At 42.7% G+C, this 18,992-nt stretch overlaps 1 protein-coding gene across 3 annotated transcripts in view; it reads left to right on the top strand.

Annotated features, from left to right (window-relative positions):
- The window catches only part of znf462 (zinc finger protein 462), a 56,064-nt gene that overhangs the window by 22,521 nt on the left and 14,551 nt on the right, over positions 1-18,992 (top strand). For 2 of the 3 annotated variants that reach the window (XM_031754661.2, XM_039614599.1), the window contains exons 2-7: positions 4,946-5,196; positions 5,453-10,647; positions 11,285-11,419; positions 13,171-13,574; positions 15,647-15,765; positions 17,594-17,791. In XM_031754661.2, the coding sequence (XP_031610521.1) occupies positions 4,986-5,196; positions 5,453-10,647; positions 11,285-11,419; positions 13,171-13,574; positions 15,647-15,765; positions 17,594-17,791 (6,262 nt within the window). In that variant the 5' untranslated portion in view covers positions 4,946-4,985. The remainder of the gene's footprint in view (positions 1-4,945; positions 5,197-5,452; positions 10,648-11,284; positions 11,420-13,170; positions 13,575-15,646; positions 15,766-17,593; positions 17,792-18,992) is intronic. The other variant, XM_039614600.1, reaches the window with a different exon arrangement.

An 18,992-nucleotide genomic window follows, 5' to 3' on the forward strand; every position in this document is an offset into this window, starting at 1 on the left:
GGAAGCACGGTAGGATTCCCAACTGTCTCTGGCTGGATCTCATTTGAATTGCAGTGGGAGTGAGAGTGGGGGGACTGAAAATGATAGTGTTACTGAAACTACATTTCACAGATAGCTATCCAAGTTGAACCTGACATAATAAATATAAGTAGAATAAGTATAATTAATTTTTTCTTCTAGTAGTTCAGTTACACAAAGTATTTTTTTCTTCACTTAAAATACTTTGAATTAGTTTTTTTTTTTCAATTGTTGTTGATTCAGAATTGAACAAATTGAATGGGGGGTGAAAAAACCAATAGCAACAAATGGTTTTTGGGAACTTTCCTAAAATAAGTGTAATTCTCCACTTAACACACGTTGATAAAGGGTGATTGTGTATAGCTTTTTATTTCTCTCTCAGTTCCAGACACACACTGTATACAAGATGGATGTAGCGGGCAGGCCTGAATGTAAAACTGCTCGCTTGTTGGCTAACGTCTTATAACCACAGTGATGGTAACCAGTGCTGTGATTGCTCGTAGTTTGTATGGAAGATGCAGACGTGTCTGCAAACACTTGCTTATAAGTTTCACAGAAAATTTGCCTTCAAGGTAAAAGCTGTACCTTACTGCTAAAACATTTCAAAAGGCGCAACTTTTACTTTGATGGCGTACAGCTTCCATTTCTGATTTGCGTTGTGCACTTCACATTTCCGCTTGGCGCGACCTTTACAACTGCTGGCGAGAAAATCCGCATCTTCCACAGAGGCAACTGGTGCAACCTGCTACCAAAGCAATTGTGTAGAGGTTTGTGGTGTGGCTTCGTATACCTCTTTGTGAACCAACTTAATATTACCACTGCCAGCAACCACTGACCACTAATTGTGCCCACTGGTCCCTAGTAACCACAGGTTACCAGGGGGTCACTGACCAGTCTGTAGGCCTGGGTGAGTGCTACTTTTTCTTGCAACTGGTAGTTGTCAGGTAGTTGCATGCAATGATGCCTGTGCAATGAAGGCTTTGATAAATCTTAATATAATATGAACTTTTTGTAAGAAAAAAAAAAAATCAATATGACTTGAAATGAGAGACTGAATCTATAAAGTCTGTAGGAGCAGGTTTACAGTCAGACATAGAACTGGATGTCTTTTTGTAACCATGTGTATCGCCCCCTAGTGGCCATTACAAAAGCAGGTTTAAGGCTTTTCTGCTTTGCCATGACATTTAAGACCTGAAAGACAGGTCTGTTTTTTGATTTTCTTTGGTTTCACATTGTGGAGCTTTTAGTGATAAAATGCTTGTTGTACATTTGCTGTACAAGTGTTGCTGCAGATGTCTCGTCTCTGGCTGCCGATATCTACTTTCAGATGAACTGGCCATGAAGGCATGATTCGACTGTGCTTTATTTTTTAAATGTTAACTTTGATAGGAGGAAACCAAACCATGGTTTAGCTTTTGGCTAACATGCTAAAAGCTAATGCTTCACATGGTTCTAAATACTTGGTTAACAGCGCTTTTCTTGTCTTGTTTTTTTTCCCCCAAAGTACATCGCTAGTTGACATGACCTGATTTCGGTGTTTAGTCATCTTTTCCAGACCCACGCCCACAAATTTCAACTGTGATGTTCTTGGTCTAATTTAGTCGTGTTGTAGACATTTAATGCACTGCAGCATTCAAATGAACAGGCCTAAGCAGATTATTTGTCTATTTGTTTTTATATTGTTTTTTTGCTTTAAAAATTTTTTTAGATTCAAGGCTTTGGGTTTATGGGATACTATTTATTTTGTGCCAGTCATATATTTTTAATTCTTTCAATGACAAAAAGTACAGCAGTAAGATAGGATTTAGTCATATTCCAGCCATCCAAGAACAGTGCAGTGTAGACTTTTTTCTTTTATTTTTTTTATTAAAACAACAAGGGATCAACAAGGGTCACACTGGAAGTGTGAATCATTAATCTTCTTTGAATATATTCAAAACATTTTGGCCGTCGCCTAATAGAAAACAAATGAATAGTCATTGCAAAGAAGTGGGTCTTGGAAAAGAGGCTTGATTTTCAGCTTGAAAATGTGTTTAATGCATACCAAAGTCATCTTCCTGGGATGTCAGACACGGACTTACAGTCCATTGTAACCCGGACGTCCATTCGTGAATCGAGCCAGGGAGTAGTGTGGGGAATGTCACTTGTCATTCCTCATTATTAAACTGCAGAGTTGTACAATAAAGACACAGGGAAAAAAAAGCTAAATTGTGCAAAAGAGCACTGTTGTTACAGTCTGGGGCTTCTTACCTCTTCCACTTTTAACAGATTCGAGGAGTAGTGGCATGCATTGTACGTAAAGTGCTGTGTGTTTGGTGTTCATTTGTGTACATACCACTTGTGTACACAAAGTGTGTGTGGTTTTTTTGTTTTTGCTTTTTTTTCATTGTTGTTTTACTCTTTTTTTTGTTGTTTTTTTTTTATCCCTCCTGCGGACATTGCCATGCAGTGCTGTAGAAAAACAAAGGAAACTCATCGCACTTCATCAAGCAGGCAGTGAGGAAGGGCCACCTGTGCTTTCAGAGGTGCTTTAATCCATCCTGAAATGTTCCAGGTAGTTTTCATGAAACTCTTTCTGGTTTGAAGGTGTAATCATCCTGAAATACAGAAACAGCATGAGGAGCTGCTGTTTGCACAGCAGGGTGTGTCTTGTTCTGTGAAACGGCTGCATGCCGGTTGTGTTGAACAAACCTAAAGACTCCCACACCACAGCCTTACTCATCCTTACTTGTTAGACATTTGATAGTTGTGTGTTTTTTGTGCCCTGTCCTTGGACACAAGCAGTTTGGTTGGGAAACTTGCCAAAGATGTCAGCTTAGGTAAATTCAAATTATACAGTTCCTGTTGAAATCGGGCCACAGAGGTGCTGATTTAGTACCAAAGTAATGTAATCTCTTAACCGTCGATTTGTGGCATGGTTTGCTTTTATTTGCTCATTGAGTCAAACAGACCGTTTTGATGCACCTGCAGGTTTATCTCAGTGGGTTCTAATCAGGCGCTGTGGATGACTCCAAAGAGGCATTTAAAAAACAAGCATTTCTTTACAGGTGAATGCACTTTTACTTATTAATGAAATAAAATAGCTGCGTAAAAGTTAGGTCTCTGCTTATTTTTTCTCAGTTTTGTCACAAGCTTTCTGTCTTTTGATTTTAGAAATCCTTTCTCTTTTATTTCAGGTTCTGAGATGTTTCATGTTAAGATCTGCTCCACAGATTTTGCAATCATGTTAAAGGACAAAAGCTTCAGCTTGGGTTTTATGAAAGCAGAAGTAGTTCATGGACGAATTCTTCCGTTTTTCCCTTCTACGTGTGTTGACACACAGCCCTTTTTCTGTTAAATCAATTGCTGCCTTTTTAAACATCAAGCATACTTATTCTGGTAGTAAACCTCAGTTTTAACCTTATCTGCCCACAGTACTCGGACAGGCATTTATGGAATGAACCATACTTGTATGTTAAAAAAGAATCTCAGATTTTCTGGGGCTATGTGGACCATAACACCCTATAGCTCACATATTAGAGTTACATTTACTGAAAAGATGAACCCACTATGAAGTTCATCCTAAAAAATGTAACATGTTAAAGAAAAACTTTGCTGTCATTCAATTTGCCGCTTTTGGAAGAAGAAAATCAGATTGAATGTATTTTAATTTTAGAGTCAAGGCTGTAAACTTTGCCCTTCTAACCATCTTTTCAATAACCAATGCCGGCTACATGTTTTATGTAGTTTTGAGGGGAAAAAAAATCACTGCTGGTGATCAGAGAGCCACAATGACAGAGATTTGAAATAACGGCCACGCTGTCAGCTCTCATTTGACTGGCTATGTCCGAACTACAGAGAAGCCCAAAGACATAAAGCCATCATTTCTTAGTTGATTCATTCAATCTTATTTCAGAGCAGTTGATACAATCTGATGGAATAGTCTGCTCTAAATACTGAGCTGTGGAGCTGCTCTCCAGCTGTTGCTTATCCCAAGGTAATAAAAATGGGACAAATCAGCCCATAATCCCTCCTCAGTCCCTCCATTGTTCTTGGAATGATGCTATGCAAAAAAAAAAAAAAAAAAGGAACCTTCTTAGTATTCAGAATAAAATCGGCAACTGCTGATTTGTCTCTGTGTCATGTTTTGTTGGCTTCGTGTCAACTCCTGTCATTTTAGAGATAGATAATATTTGTATGTGAATTTATGGCGCTTGATCCGTGCGGGTTTTTTATCAAAAGGAGAACAGATGAATTCTTTTTTATTTCTTTGTTTCTTTGGGGGGTTTTGTTTTGGGCTTTTTGTTCTGTTTTGTTTTGTTTTGTTTTTTTGCAGTTTGTTTTTTGTTATCTCTACTTGTTTTCTATCAATTTTTTAATTTTGTTTTTTAAAAATAATAATTCGGTGGCACATTTGATTTTGGTGCTTTAATTGTGTCTATTCAAAGCCGTCCTGAAAGGTGTATTCAAAGGGCGGCACTTTATGCAATAAATTTCTCCTCACAGTACAACAGCTGAAAATGTAAAGTTAGGAGGTTCTATAAGCTATGAAATTAGGGTTTGCATTTGGAGCATATCTTTTGAGCTGATACACATAAGCATCTGTTCTCTTTTTTTTTTCTTTCATAGTGTTGTTATTTGGTGAAGGTGTGTGTACAATCCTGCACCTGATTATTCTTTGCTCACAGAGCAGTAATCATCACTGATAATCATGTCAGATCATCACTGAGCTCATTTTTATGGAACAGCATGTTTAATACACTGAACAGGGTGATGACAGCCCTGAAGTCTAGGACTGGACTATCTCTGTATATACTTTCTCTGAGTCTGACAAAATTCGGGCCCTGACCTCACGTGTGAAAGTGTCAGCTCAATTGTTTTATATTACTTTGGCTTTTCTTGAAAAAGGTTCTGTGTCCTCATGATTTTCTCTCTTTGTGTTTTGCAGGTTTCCCTGATTTTCCAGGGAGTTTTCCCCAGTTTTAATAATGGAGGTGTTGCAATGTGACGGCTGTGACTTTCGTGCCGAGTCATACGACGACTTGAAGACTCACATACAGGAAGTGCACACTGTTTTCCTGCAGCCTGCAGATGCAGATGAGTCTGATTCCCTGAAAGATGAAGATGAAGACGAGGAGGAAGAAGAGGACTATGATGATAAAGATGACAAGGATTATACGCCTCCTAAATCTGGAATGAGTATGCCTACCACATTCATTCAGATGTTGCTGTTGTTTTGTTGAGGATTAGGATCATGTCTGTGTCTGTTATAAAAAAGTCTACAGAGTAAGGTGATCATACATCTTACAAAGTTGGGTAATGTAAAGCATTGTGGATGGACTTTATCAGCAGAAACGACAGAAAGGGAAAGAAATTACAGCAAAATAATTTACTATCTTCCAGCATGTGTCTAATAATCTTTCTCTTCTCTTTCTTTCTTTTTCTTTCTTTTTAGGCCCCAACTCTACTGACAGTCCCAACCAAACATCGCAAAAGCCAACAGCTGAAACTCATCTGCAGTTTTATCAGTGCAAGTTCTGTGTCCGTTACTTCAGATCAAAGTCGTTCTTAAGAAACCACACCAAAAAGGTGCATAATGTCATAGAGCCCGATTCGGATGCAAGTGTCTCCTCAAAGACTGCAAAGCAGCCCAGCTACACTGTCATAATGCACAGTGACCATTCTAAAGTGTATTCCTGTCAGTATTGCACATATAAGTCCCCACGGAAAGCACGGATAATGAAACACCAACTAATGTATCACAACAAAGTTCCTTCGGATAGTGCTGGAGATCCCCCGGAGTGCAATGAAAGCGGTGAGAAGTCGGACTCGGCTAGTGGGCTCATGAAGGGAACGTTTGCCTGCGAGTGGTGTGACTATCAGACCAACCAGAAGGACAGCTGGACCAATCATGTGGTGAAGGAGCACAGTGACAAGGTCAAGATAGTTTCCTGCACTACGGAGGTGGAAGAGCAGGCAAGTGCAAGCTCCCCCAAACCAGATTCTCCCTCCTCTTCCCACGCTAATGTTAGCGGAAAGGAGGAGTCTGTAGCAAAAACACCAGAAAACACCTTGGAGAAGTCCATCGCAGAGATCTCATCCTTTCAATATGCACAGATAAGTGCAGTTACACCCAACAGCACAGGTTCTTCTATTCTATCCAAGAGGTTTGCATCATCCGATGTTCCCAACAGTGCGATAGATATGGACACCAACCTACTCAATGAGGAAGACTCGAGGAGCAGCTTAGAGGACGATGACGAAGAGCTGGGTGATATGGACGATCCCAGCTACACTGGAACCCTGTCCGCAGATGCAAAGCAGCTATTAACAGATGAGGATAATAAATTATTGGAAACTAAAGGAATTCCCTTCAGAAAGTACATGAACCGATTTCAGTGCCCCTTCTGCTCCTTCCTCACCATGCACAGGCGGAGCATCTCCCGCCACATTGAAAATATTCACCTCTCTGGCAAAGCCACGGTGTACAAATGCGATGAGTGCCCATTTATTTGCACCAGCCCTCTGAAACTAGGCACGCACAAACAGAGCCACAATTTTTCAGATTTAGAAACCTTGGACCTGACAGGTGATAGCCCAGAACCTCAGAATGACAGCGCAGCAGAGCCAGTTAATGAGGGTAACGTGAGTTCTAAAGTCAATGGGAAAAAGACAACCAGCACACCAAACGACCAGCAGAACCCTCACCGCTGCACCCTCTGCAGCTTCTCCACCACCACTCTGAAAGGTCTGAGGGTCCACCAGCAGCATAAGCATTCCTACTGTGATGACCTCGATTCCACTGTCTTTGAAGCCCAGCTGTCTGACCAGCCAGACTCTGAAGTGGATGCTTCTCCAATCTTCCTACAAAAAACCCAGACCCCCATTTTAGGGCTTGCCACCAAAAAGCCCTTAGTAACAGGGAAAAGAGCCAGGAAGTCCATTAATGACTTGCCTTTGGATTTGTCCTCAGTCAAAAAGAGAACCAGAATTGATGAAATTGCCAGTAACCTTCAAAGCAAGATAAGCCAAAGCCAGCAGGACACCGTCATTAATCTGGATGACATGGATGATGAAGACGCGGGAGAAAATCATGCCAGCGCTGATGAGGGGAGAAACAATGAAAACAACAACCCTGTCTTTGCTTACAACACACAGCAGCTTTATGCAAGAGACTCTGCCAGCTCTAATGAGGGCAGCAGAATAGGGAAAAGAAAAAGCAACCCTAGGTCCAAGCCTAGAAACATCCCCATATCGCTGACTCTCTCGGACGATAGTGAAAATATCTCCGCTGATGCCAGTGACAGTGCTGTCCAAGAGAACATGGAATATTCAGAGGATCCTGGAATTACACGCTTCTACTGCAAACACTGTGATTACCACAATAAGTCGGCTCGTAGTGTCAGCACCCATTACCAGAGGATGCACCCTTACATCAAGTTCAGCTTTAAGTACATCCTGGACCCCGAAGACCAGAGTGCAGTCTTCCGCTGCTTAGAGTGCTACATCGAATACACAAATTACAACGATCTGCACCAACACTACATGGACCACCACCCTGAAGCAAGCAATGTGCTCAACTTCAACCAGCCGCATCTCTTATACATGTGCCGGTTTTGTTCGTACACAAGCCCTAACGTGAGGAGCCTAATGCCCCATTACCAAAGAATGCACCCCACCGTGAAAATCAACAACGCCATGATCTTTTCCAGCTACATTGTAGAGCAGTCCCACAAAAGCAGCGAATCACAGACTCTGAGGGAAATACTCAATTCAGGACCGAAAAATTTCAACTCTCCCACTTCGATGCCCAGGTCCACCTCAAGCCCGGTGCAGAAAGCGGTTTCCAAATCCCCTGAAGCTAGCGCTGACCCAGAACCTCTCAAAGAAGGCAGCAATGTTGTCGTCTACGATTGTGACGTGTGCTCCTTTGCAAGCCCCAATATGCACTCTGTTCTTGTCCACTACCAGAAAAAACACCCAGAGCAAAAGGCGTCTTATTTCCGTATACAGAAAACCATGAAGGTCATCTCAGTGGATCAGTCACAGCCTGTAGCCAACTCTTCGTTTAACACCAGCATGTCTTCGACTCCAAAACAATCAAGTGCAGCAGTTTATGGATCAGATGAAGAAATGTACTACTGCAAGCACTGCGTGTACAGCAACAGATCTGTTGTTGGTGTTTTGGTCCATTATCAGAAAAGACACCCGGAGGTGAAAGTGACAGCGAAATACATCAAACATGGCGCTCCTACCCCTGGATTGATGAAGCTCATGGATGAGCTGCAGATTGCAGCACCCAAGCAGTTCATGAAGCAGTTTCAAAATAACGGTCACGACGGATCTAATAACTCGAGCCCCAAACCAGGAAGTGGTGACAAAGGCGAGGATGAGCTGTTCTTTTGCCAGCACTGTGATTACGGCAACCGCACTGTAAAAGGCGTGCTTATTCACTATCAGAAAAAGCACAGGGAGACCAAGGCCAACGCTGACCTTGTGCGCCGCCACACTGCAGTCGTTCGGAGTCAACGTGAGCGAGCGCAGATGGTTCAGTCCAGCGGCGCCTCGTCTGCTGCTGTCCCAGCTCCTCCAGACCCTGAAAACACTACTCCTCTGCGTTCCCTGAAGTGCAGGCACTGTTCCTACACGTCTCCCTACGTCTATGCTCTGAAGAAGCACCTAAAGAAAGAGCACCCCGCTGTGAAAGCCACAGCCATGACAATTTTACACTGGGCGTATCAAGATGGTATCTTGGAGGCTGGCTACCACTGTGAGTGGTGTATTTACTCCCATGCTGAACCCCAGGGTCTGTTGCTCCATTACCAAAGACGCCACCCTGAGCATAATGTTGATTACACATACATGGCCAGCAAGCTGTGGGCTGGGCCTGAAACAACCCAACAGGGGGGCAATGCAGAGACGAAACATTACAAGTGTAGGGACTGTGCCTTTGAGGCTTGCACAATATGGGACATCACCAATCACTATCAGGCAGTCCACCCCTGGGCTATCAAAGGGGATGAATCCGTGCTTTTGGATATAATCAAAGGAAACGGCTCAACTGAAAAAGCCCAGCAGCAGGTTTCCAAAGAGCAGACGCCTCTGAATTGCCAGACTGTTGAAGATGACGGCCCGTTGGTTATTGCCACCCCACCTCAAGAAAGCAATCCCCAGCCTCACCACCCACGCCTTTCCATCTCTAACAATCCTTATCAGTGTACTGTATGTCTGTCAGAGTACAACAGTCTCCACGGCCTCCTCACCCACTATGGAAAGAAGCACCCAGGCATGAAAGTGAAAGCTGCAGATTTTGCACAGGAGGCAGACCTCAACCCCAGTTCTGTGTATAAATGTCGCCACTGTCCGTATGTGAACTCCCGGATCCACGGAGTCCTCACCCACTATCAGAAGAGACACCCGTTGGTCAAGGTCACAGCGGAAGACTTTGCAGACGACATAGAGCAAATCACAGAGTTGCACGAAGGGGACGACAAGTTCAAAACTCAAAGGCAGGGCTACGGCGCGTACAGATGCAAAATGTGCCCGTACACGCATGGGACTCTGGAGAAACTCAAAATCCATTATGAGAAATATCACAATCAGTCTGCTTCCGACATGTTCTCTCCTTCTCTGACTAATTTTTCTTCTGGCAAAGAAACCGAGCCAGCAGGTGAGTGCAGCGCTAGTCATATATCAAGTGCAGCAAAAGTCCAGGAGGTCAGTGAGTTGGACCTTGCCCTCTCTCAGTTACCCATCAATAAGACGGAAAAACACGCTGTGTTCAAGTGTCAGCTCTGCAAATACTTCTGCTCGACCAGGAAGGGCATCGCTCGCCACTACCGTATCAAGCACAACAACGTCCGTGCTCAGCCAGAGGGTAAAAATAACGTCTTCAAATGTGCTCTGTGCTCATACACAAACCCCATACGCAAAGGCCTGGCAGCACACTACCAGAAGCGGCATGATATCGATGCCTATTACACCCACTGTCTGGCTGCTTCGAAGACTATGAACGAAAAGGTGAACAAAGTGATGGCACCCCCGCCGACAGAAGGGGACAATTCAGAAATGAGCGAAGATTTGCGATTAGCTGTGGAGAGACGGAGGTGCTCTCTTTGCCCCTTCCAGGCCTTCAGCAGGAAGAGCATTGTCTCACACTACATTAAACGCCACCCGGGTGTCTTCCCCAAGAAGCAGCATTCGAGCAAACTCGGCCGCTACTTCACTGTCATTTATGCCAAAGAACCCGAAAAGACTGCCGCGAGTGCATCAGCAGAGGACGATAAGGAAGTGATAGAGGTCCCGCTCGAACCTGAGCAGGATGGAGATGTGGACTGGCTGCCATTCAAGTGTCTGAAGTGCTTCAGGTTGTCTTTTAGCACCGGCGAGCTGCTCTCTATGCACTACAACAACCACCACTGCAACGACTTGAAGCGGGACTTTGTGGTATCTCCTGGTCTCTGGGACGAGGATCCCGATTTATATCTGTGTTCTCACTGTGAGCTGAAGTTCCTAGATCTCCCCGCTCTTGCTAAACATCTCCTGAAGCACAATGAGGAGTTTCAGAAAAAGGCGATGAGGCACGAGAGAAGGAGGCAGCTCCTCAGCAAGCAGAAAGCCACAGAGCTGCCTGAGAGCAAACAGGAGAAGGTGAGCAAACATAGTCGTCCCGAAATCTCATTAAAGAAAGAATTAAGGCATAATAGAATTCTCTACCTACCATTAATGTGTGTGATGGCATACTGTGATTTACCTGAGAGTCACATACCAATGCTCTACATGTGTTCTTCATCTTCCTGTAAGATGGAAGCTTCCTTCTTTTTTTTTTTTTAAAACAACCATTTGTGGCATTGTGCTAAAGCTAAAGGGTGGCTTTGCCCCTGCACTTCATTGGCAGTAAACGGTAAAAGTAATGGTAGAAGAAGCTACCTTTAGAAGATGCTATTTTGTGTCTCCCTCCAGGATTGAACCAGAGATCTTTTGCTCATTGAGCCAATTTGCAAACCGCTAACTGAGCATGATGGGGTGGTTTCATGATCTGCGAATTAGTTTCATATTAACTTCATGTTAAATTATAGAACGGTAATATTCTGTAGTTTTTCTTGTGAAAACTGTAAACCAAGACTAAAATAATGCCGTCTTCTGACTGTGGCAGATATGTTGGCTTGTGCACACCATTCACTCATGTTAAATTAGGTAGCTATGGTGCTTTAATGGTGTGTGTTTTTTGTCATATATTTTAAAATAGGACATTTAAAAAAGAAAATCTTTCCTTTTCTGTGCACAGGAGAGTCCTGTAAATAAAACTCCCATCGGATTCAGGTGTAACTTCTGTGTAGAGATACACCCAACCCTCCGAGCCATCTGCAACCACCTTAGGAAGCATGTCCAGTATGGTGAGGTCAAAGAGGGGCATGTCAAGGTAAGAGAAGCTGCTTTTAAAGCTTCTTAAAGTGCTTATAATATATAGTTATATTTCTTGTGTCAAATAAATAATATAGTGTATATTCACTATCCATATCCTATATAAAATAAGTCATTATTAAAAATGTGTGGCAACAATAGAAGTAAGTCGTTTGTCAAATGTCTTAAACGAGTTATTTTACTATTAAGAATATACATTTATCTTGCATCCTTCTTATTGTTCTCATATTGGCCTTAGGCTTAGTTTATGCAGCGGGGCATTAGTGTGCTTTAGGGGTTAGAGATGATGAGCCAAACATCAAATATCTGTAGCATCATATTTATTGTGGTGTTATGACTCTTTTAAACCTTTCCTTTTATAAATCGTGACCACATATATAGTACATGTTATTTATTCCACTGTGCTAATGTGATATCAGTGTAATACCCTCCTAACTATATTTCAAAGGCACATTTTTTTTCCTGTCCCCTGTGCTTCTGGATTATTTTCCATCTCTCATCCTCCTAGCACTGCAGTGATCTGTTTTACTGGACTGGGGTTCTGTTTCCCATTTTGTTTATTACTGACAGAGGCTTCTGGGTAGACAGTCTGTCAGCTACCCCGAGAGAAAACAAGCAGTGCTGTCCCATTGCTGTAGAGGAGCAGGGGGGTTGGAGTGGTGAGCCATAACTTTTAGGGCAGTGGCGGGTAACCATTCGAACATTAGTATTCCAGTGAGGCTGCCAGTGAGGGGAACAGGCCTAAGGACCCAATGCCTCACCCAAATGGAGGCCTGGATCTTCCATCAGACACTCAGTCTCTCTTTATGTGTCTAAGACGCCATGTTTTCCACCAACGAGAGTGATCATGTGAAAAAGCACTGTATTCACTTTGGTAACGAGGTCATAGTGTTCAAAGATGGGAATTAAATTCAAGAACAGCGCTGGTTTCTCAGAGGGGAGCGTGAAGAGCAGACTGACGGTGCATTCAGGGACTGGATGGTAAGGCTGGGGCTGTGGATGCCACATCTTATTTATGGATTCACAAAGTGCAGGGTCAGGTCCTTCCACAGAAAGAATGAGTTTCCTTGAGGCAATAAAAAAGTCATGGTGATCGTCTCTCTGCTCGCGATGACTGCTGCAAGCAGCCTGCACTCTGGCAGATGAAGGGAGGGGGGGGGAAGAGATGGAGATGTTTTTCCAGTTCCTTTCAGTAATTGTTGGTAGAACTGCACGGTTGCAAGATCTTCTGTTTTTAGAAAAAATCGTCTCGATTAGTCACCCCGAATAAATGCTTATGGTTGGTTACAATTATCACACTTGACACATGAGACGAGGGGATAGGCTGGAATTTTTCTGTCATATTCTGCTAAATATAAGCCAAGTGTGGTTCCTCTCAACCAACACACTGAAGAGTTTTAGGTCAGAGTTAAAGTTAACCAAAGTGCTGATCTTCAGATAACACAGAGAGATGGAAAGAAAAACAGGGGGGGTCAAAGGCAGAGTGTGAGAAACTGTAACTGAGGCCTAACTGACAATGACTGCATGGATGGAAGCAGAAGTGTTAGGCAGCTTCTTAACTGTCGCCTGTATGCAGCTAATGTAGTAAAAAATAACTGTAGGTGCTAGACTTGAAGCGATATTTATATTAAAGTGATCTCTTCATTTCAGCATTCTGCAACCACATGAAAAAAGGTGTTGGCAGATAAAAATCAGCATGATCTGAGAGGTTGCTGAACATCTGAGACCTTTCCTCTTTTTTCTTTGCAGCAGGAAGTCAGCGAGGTCCCCCTGATCCTGCCTTCAGAGAGCCTAACTAATGGCAACATGGAGGGGGATGAAGGCGCCGAAGTCGACGGCCTGGAGAGACCCGGAGCCACGCCCAAAGATTCTGATGATGTCGCTGTTACCGTGGAGAACCTGGATCCTGAGACGGACGCTGGTGAAGGAAGGGCGGCGGCCTTGGTGGCCGCAGCCAGGGCCGCAGTGTCAGAGGGCCAGCTGAAGCAGCGGCTGGCAGCAGGGGGTCACCCGTGTGCCCAGTGCGACCGAGTCTTCATGTCCATGCAGGGCCTGAGGTCCCACGAGAGGAGCCACTCAGCCATGGCACTGTTCAGCAAAGAAGACAAATACAGCTGCCAGTACTGCCAGTTTGTCTCGCCCTTCAGACACAAGTAAGTGGGGAGGGTCGGGGTTTATGACTGACACCTTTAACACCGCTTCCACAGTGCTGTCCCTCATGTGTACTGTGGTACTGTTTTTAAAGAGTAGAGCACAGTAAATTGAGACACTTTGGCCGAGGCAAGCACATATTCACCATATTACTGTGTTATCTGTTGACTCTCCTTTGAACATTTTATCTTTCCTCACTGTCCAGTTCTTTTGATTTTTTGCTTTTCATTAAGATGAAGTTTTAAGATTTAGTGGCCGTTTTGCTTCCGTCTCCTTTTAGAATAGTGCAAAGAAAATAATCCAAATGCACATTTATATACACATAGGTGTAGATTTTTTAAGACATAGACTTTATTTAAGAGGGGAAATTTACTTGTTACAGCAACACAAGGGACAGGAAGAAAAAGTGAATTAGAGTGATATTAGATAAATAAAAATAATGAGTCAAAATACACTACTGTGTACAAAAGGCTTCTATATACAGTAAAATACTTAAAATTGCATATGTGTCCATAAAGCCTAATATATGTATCTTACAATACATGTATTTAAAGGCTTTTTTTCCCCCTCCAGGAATCAGTACTTCAGTATGACTTAGATACACCAAACTTTCCAATTTTAGTGTTTTCTTTTTTTTCGTAGAGGGGTTTGTGACTATCAAACATTTTAAATCTCAAAATATGTGTAAAATTTAAATTTTCTGGCTTTTGATCAGTTTTTCACATTTGTGAAGCGATTTTAAAAACATGCCACAATCCCTCTGTAAAAGAAGAAATACAGTCTCTTGCATGCCACCAAAATGAAGGCTGTGTTGTATTCGTCCAATGTTCAGAATTAGGTTCTGGAAAAGCAAATTGTCACATATTTAGACAGATAATGGCCACTTGTCGTTAGAAAAATTGTCTTAATGTTAGCCCTTAAGCCGGGGAAGTTTCATAGCGATCGCCATGCAAGCAGGATGAATGCAAAGACCATCTTCTTTAAGATGTCAGTCCTGCTTTATGGGGAGCTCTTACATGCAGCACTTCTTGCTGAGAAGCTTCTTCCTGTTATTTGGCTATTGCTAGTGCTGTTTGGCTAAGTGGCTGGATTAGCAGATGCAGCCTTGAGGAAGTGCGATCAGTGTTAACCTCAGCGATACACATTGTGCACCCTGTGGTATTTGAATGCTCCGACTGTGAAGCAGCATTACTTGGAAATGTTTAGTTTGCGTTAGCAGTCACTTGGCAGGAGGCAGTGAGTCAGACATTAATCTATTAAAAATTACAGTTAAAAACGGATGAGTGGTTTGAACCCTTTGCAGCCCCAGTAAGCGGTATATTTAAGCTAAACGCCTCACCAGCCTTTACACCAGCTGCTCTTTAGATCAACTAGATGTTAAAGTCATTTTGTACAGAGCACAGTTTTACACCTTATTCTGTTTACCCTATCACAATCCCTTTGAATCTTCAATCTTCTCCAAGATTTCCTGCCTCCTAGGAGAGAAAGACAAGCATTACAAGCGAGGCAGATATTTTTTTTTATTTTGGTAGCGTGATTTGTTTTATCCATCACAGAGACACAGAGCGAGAGGGGAAAGAGAGAGTCCTCATCTCCTCTGAGCTCCCAGGTGTAATCCCTCTGTACTGTATGTGCCCTGACCCAGAAAGAAGCCGCATTCCCATGCCACCTAGGAGGCTGGCATTAAAAACACAGCTACCGTCCCCACAGGCACTCACACACTCATTCCCACCAGGGGATTGTGGGTAGATGAGTTCACCCCACGGCTCCTTGTTCTGTAGTCATTGGAAATGTGCGGCTGTTGTTTGCGAGGTAAACAGAATCGAGCGCTTTAGACGCCGCTGAAAAGAAGAAGGGGAAAAAAAACCCCGCTGTTGAAATCATCAAAGTGGATGCTGTAGAGCAGAGCGCTCTCTCTTTCTTTCTCGTACTCCCGTCTTGTCACTGTCTCTCTTTTGTCCTCATTTCATCCATTTTTCTCATTTTATCCTCTTATCTCATATCCTCCCTTCTGTGTTTTGCCGTTGTTGTTGTTGTTGTTTTTAACTTCTTTTTTATTTTGTTTCATTGCCAGTCTGGACCGACATGTGCAGTCTCACCACGGGCACCACAAGCCCTTCAGGTGTAAGCTCTGCCCCTTTAAATCTGCCTACGTGAGCCGCTTGAAGAGCCACCTGCATAAGGCACACACAGGTAAATAAAAAAACACAAGCAGACACAGAACATCGTCACATACAGCTGTATCTCTGACTAACAAGCTATTCCTAGACCCATATACCTACCAACTTCCTGTTTATCTTCTGCAAAAAGATGTTCTGTGTGATTATCGAGCACAGCTCAACTAGTGGGTTAGCCTTAGAAGCATTTTAACCATTCACTAAATCCAGGGATTTAGTTTGAATTCCTATTTTAACACTTAAAGCCCAAGTGAGCGTTTGTATTTTTAATATTATGTATTAATTTAATTCTATTATTAACATTTTCTTTATTTGGGAACCTAGCATGCTACAAAAGTGAAGGTTTACTGGCCGTTGTGGCATAATGAGATTGTTTCTGTTGTCGAAGGAGCCAGACAGCAGACAGCGATTTGAATTCATGTTAATGCAAATGCGGAAAATCTCCACCTGAGCTATCAAAACACAAGCAAAATGAAGCAACCTTGGAACTGGTGAGGCAGATAAGCTAGTCCTAAGGAGGATTTGAATAATACTATGAAGAAAGATCGGTAAGACGCGCTAGATCCGGGATGTCAAATATAAGGCTTGGGGGCCAGAATCAATCCAGCAAAGACTCCAATCCGGCCCACTGTAAGGCTCTGGGAAATGTGAAATGTATTTTCATGACTTTTATAGGTTTTCCTAATAATAAAGACCTCCACCACGTCCATTCACACCAAAATAATCAAAAAATGTATACTGATTTAACTTTCAACATTTTTTCAGTTTGTAAGAAGTCAATCTGTAAAGGTCAGAAATTGTACAGTGGGTCCATAGTTTACAATTTGGGCTTAAACTGTAAGAAATAAAGATTCCTTTAATTTGTTATGGCTGCAAGTGTAGTTAAGCCTCTTTACACTGACAGAAAGAGCAGTTTCACTGGTTAAGGTCAAAGTTGGATGTATGTGGCCCACAATGTAAGTTTGACTTCCCCGCTCTAGATCTTTGAGGCAAACTAGTGTTTAGTTACATTCAATAATTGGAATTGTGAAAACAATCAGCATTGAATCTTTCCTTTCACAGTGCTTTTGTATTGAAGCTGTTACCACTGCCAGGAATTTATATTGAAGATATTCTTACTAGAAATAGTTCAGTGCTGTGTGTGGCAAGCCAATCTAAGAGTTAGATTTGGATCAGGATGCTGCTTCCTTTTAAGATGTTAAGCAAATACATTTAACAGAAGCAGGAAGTACAAGGCTGGAAATCCCCATGGGAACATTCAGAACATCAAAACCAAAAATTATAAAGTAAAGCTTGCACCAGTGTGCAGTTATATGCTATAATAGAGCATAAAGTAATAAAATGGGTCACTGTATTGGGCTTCAATTTGTAAATGAGAGATAAGCTGTGATAACCTCATTGTAACCTTTTGTATTTTATGTAGTACTCTTCTTTTTGTCTGGCTCGCTAACCTGCACTGAAAGCTTTTTAATGAACCAAGGATTACTTTTTTTATGAGCTCTTCCTTCAGGTGCAAATTCAAACTTTCAATCAAATCAAATTTCTTCTAAGTCTAAAATATGGGACCAGCTTCAGCATTTCTGCTTGAAGTTTAAGGAGCTTTAATACACGCTGTAACTCAGGGGGAGCCCTGTTGCCAATAGGGTATTACATTTGCTCCAGATTTCCTCAAAGGGCTTTGTTTGTGGTCGGGATGTGTTTATCATCACTGCTTTCCTTAACAAATGCTCCCTAATTAGCTATCTAGAACCATGTGCAGGTCTTTGCAAGCCTGGTATGTATAATACTTCTGTGTTGATGTAAAAATCGAGTCCAACGCCTCATGATCCTCAATATTCTTCCAGGTGAGCAGCACACATACAAGTGCTTGTCCTGCCCCTTCACTTCTATGACCATCAGCCAGCTGAAGGAGCACTCTCTGAGAGACCACGGTGAAGTCTTGACCCTTCCCAAACTCCGAGCAGCCAACCAGGCTGCGCATGCCACCCTCAGGCCCCCCCGACCGGCCAGTAATCCAGAACAGACTCCCATAGCACCTGATGGTATGAGATCATGCGTAATCTTCATTAAGTATTGTTTTCTTCGCTTTGTATCTGGGTGAAAGGAACAAATTATAATATTTTATCTAGTGAGCTTTATAGGTGCTGATAAGCAGCAGGCTCCTGGCTCACCACAGTCGACTATAGCATTTTCCAGCTTTGAATCTTACATCTGATGAAATTTACTGCATATAAGCTATATAGAAAACTGCAGGAGCTCATGTGTAATGTTTATTATAATGAAATAGGAGCCAGCATGAAGTAGCTGTCACTGAGGGTGTATGCATTTAACTGTATAATTGGTTGCCAGGGTAATCTCAGGTGTCTATATGGGGTATCACTGGGAAACAACCTCTCATGACCAATCACTTCTGTCGAAACACACATTTCAGTCACTTGAATGTCAGGATCTTCCCCTCCCCGAAACATGAGACATTCTCAATGTACGCTTGGATATGCAGGCAGGAAAGTGCCGTCACTTTGAGGGTGGAGAGCGTTAATAAAATTAAGCGGGGATGCCTAACAAGCATAGCCATCTGTAGAAGTGAGTCTGGTATTCGTGAGTCATGCGTTCATGTTGGAGAAATGCTTTAATGTAGTACTGTGGCTGTTTAGATTTGACTACGTAAGACACTGTTTTTCCACAGAATATGTTCAGACGGGGACGCGCCGTGACTCTAGGCTGGTGTAGAAGTAAACCCCTTGATGTAATGCCATGTTTGAGGTGTTATAGTTGCTTTGCAGCGGCTGCTTTAGCTTGCAGACTGTTCTTGGCAGCAGCTGTCACCTTGCTGCTGGAGCTGTGGAATCTTCCCTGGAGCTGAAGCGGGGCAGCATTCCTCAATGCACCATCCACCACTGTCAGCTGTGCCCCACCAAGACAAATGAAGCATTGAGAAAGAGCGGGGCTGACATATTGAATGTCTCTTTACTGAGCCAAACTAGCTACCTTCAGCTGAATGTCTGAAATTCAAACAGAGGGAGTTTGTCTTGTTGGCACGGTGTCTTGAAAAAGATTTCCATTTGATTGCCCGTTATTAGCAGCAATGTTTACTTGAATTTCTTGGAAAATTCCTCCTAACAGTTGTACCTGGCAGAATTAAGAAAATAAAACCGAAAGGTCTTTGAAATCCAGCCTCATCATCGCTTTTAGCAAAATGGCAGTGCAGGCGTATTAGTTTGATCCACACCATATCTCGATGAC

This window comes from Oreochromis aureus, linkage group 7, assembly GCF_013358895.1.
Source record: "Oreochromis aureus strain Israel breed Guangdong linkage group 7, ZZ_aureus, whole genome shotgun sequence".
Taxonomy (NCBI): Eukaryota; Metazoa; Chordata; class Actinopteri; order Cichliformes; family Cichlidae; genus Oreochromis; species Oreochromis aureus.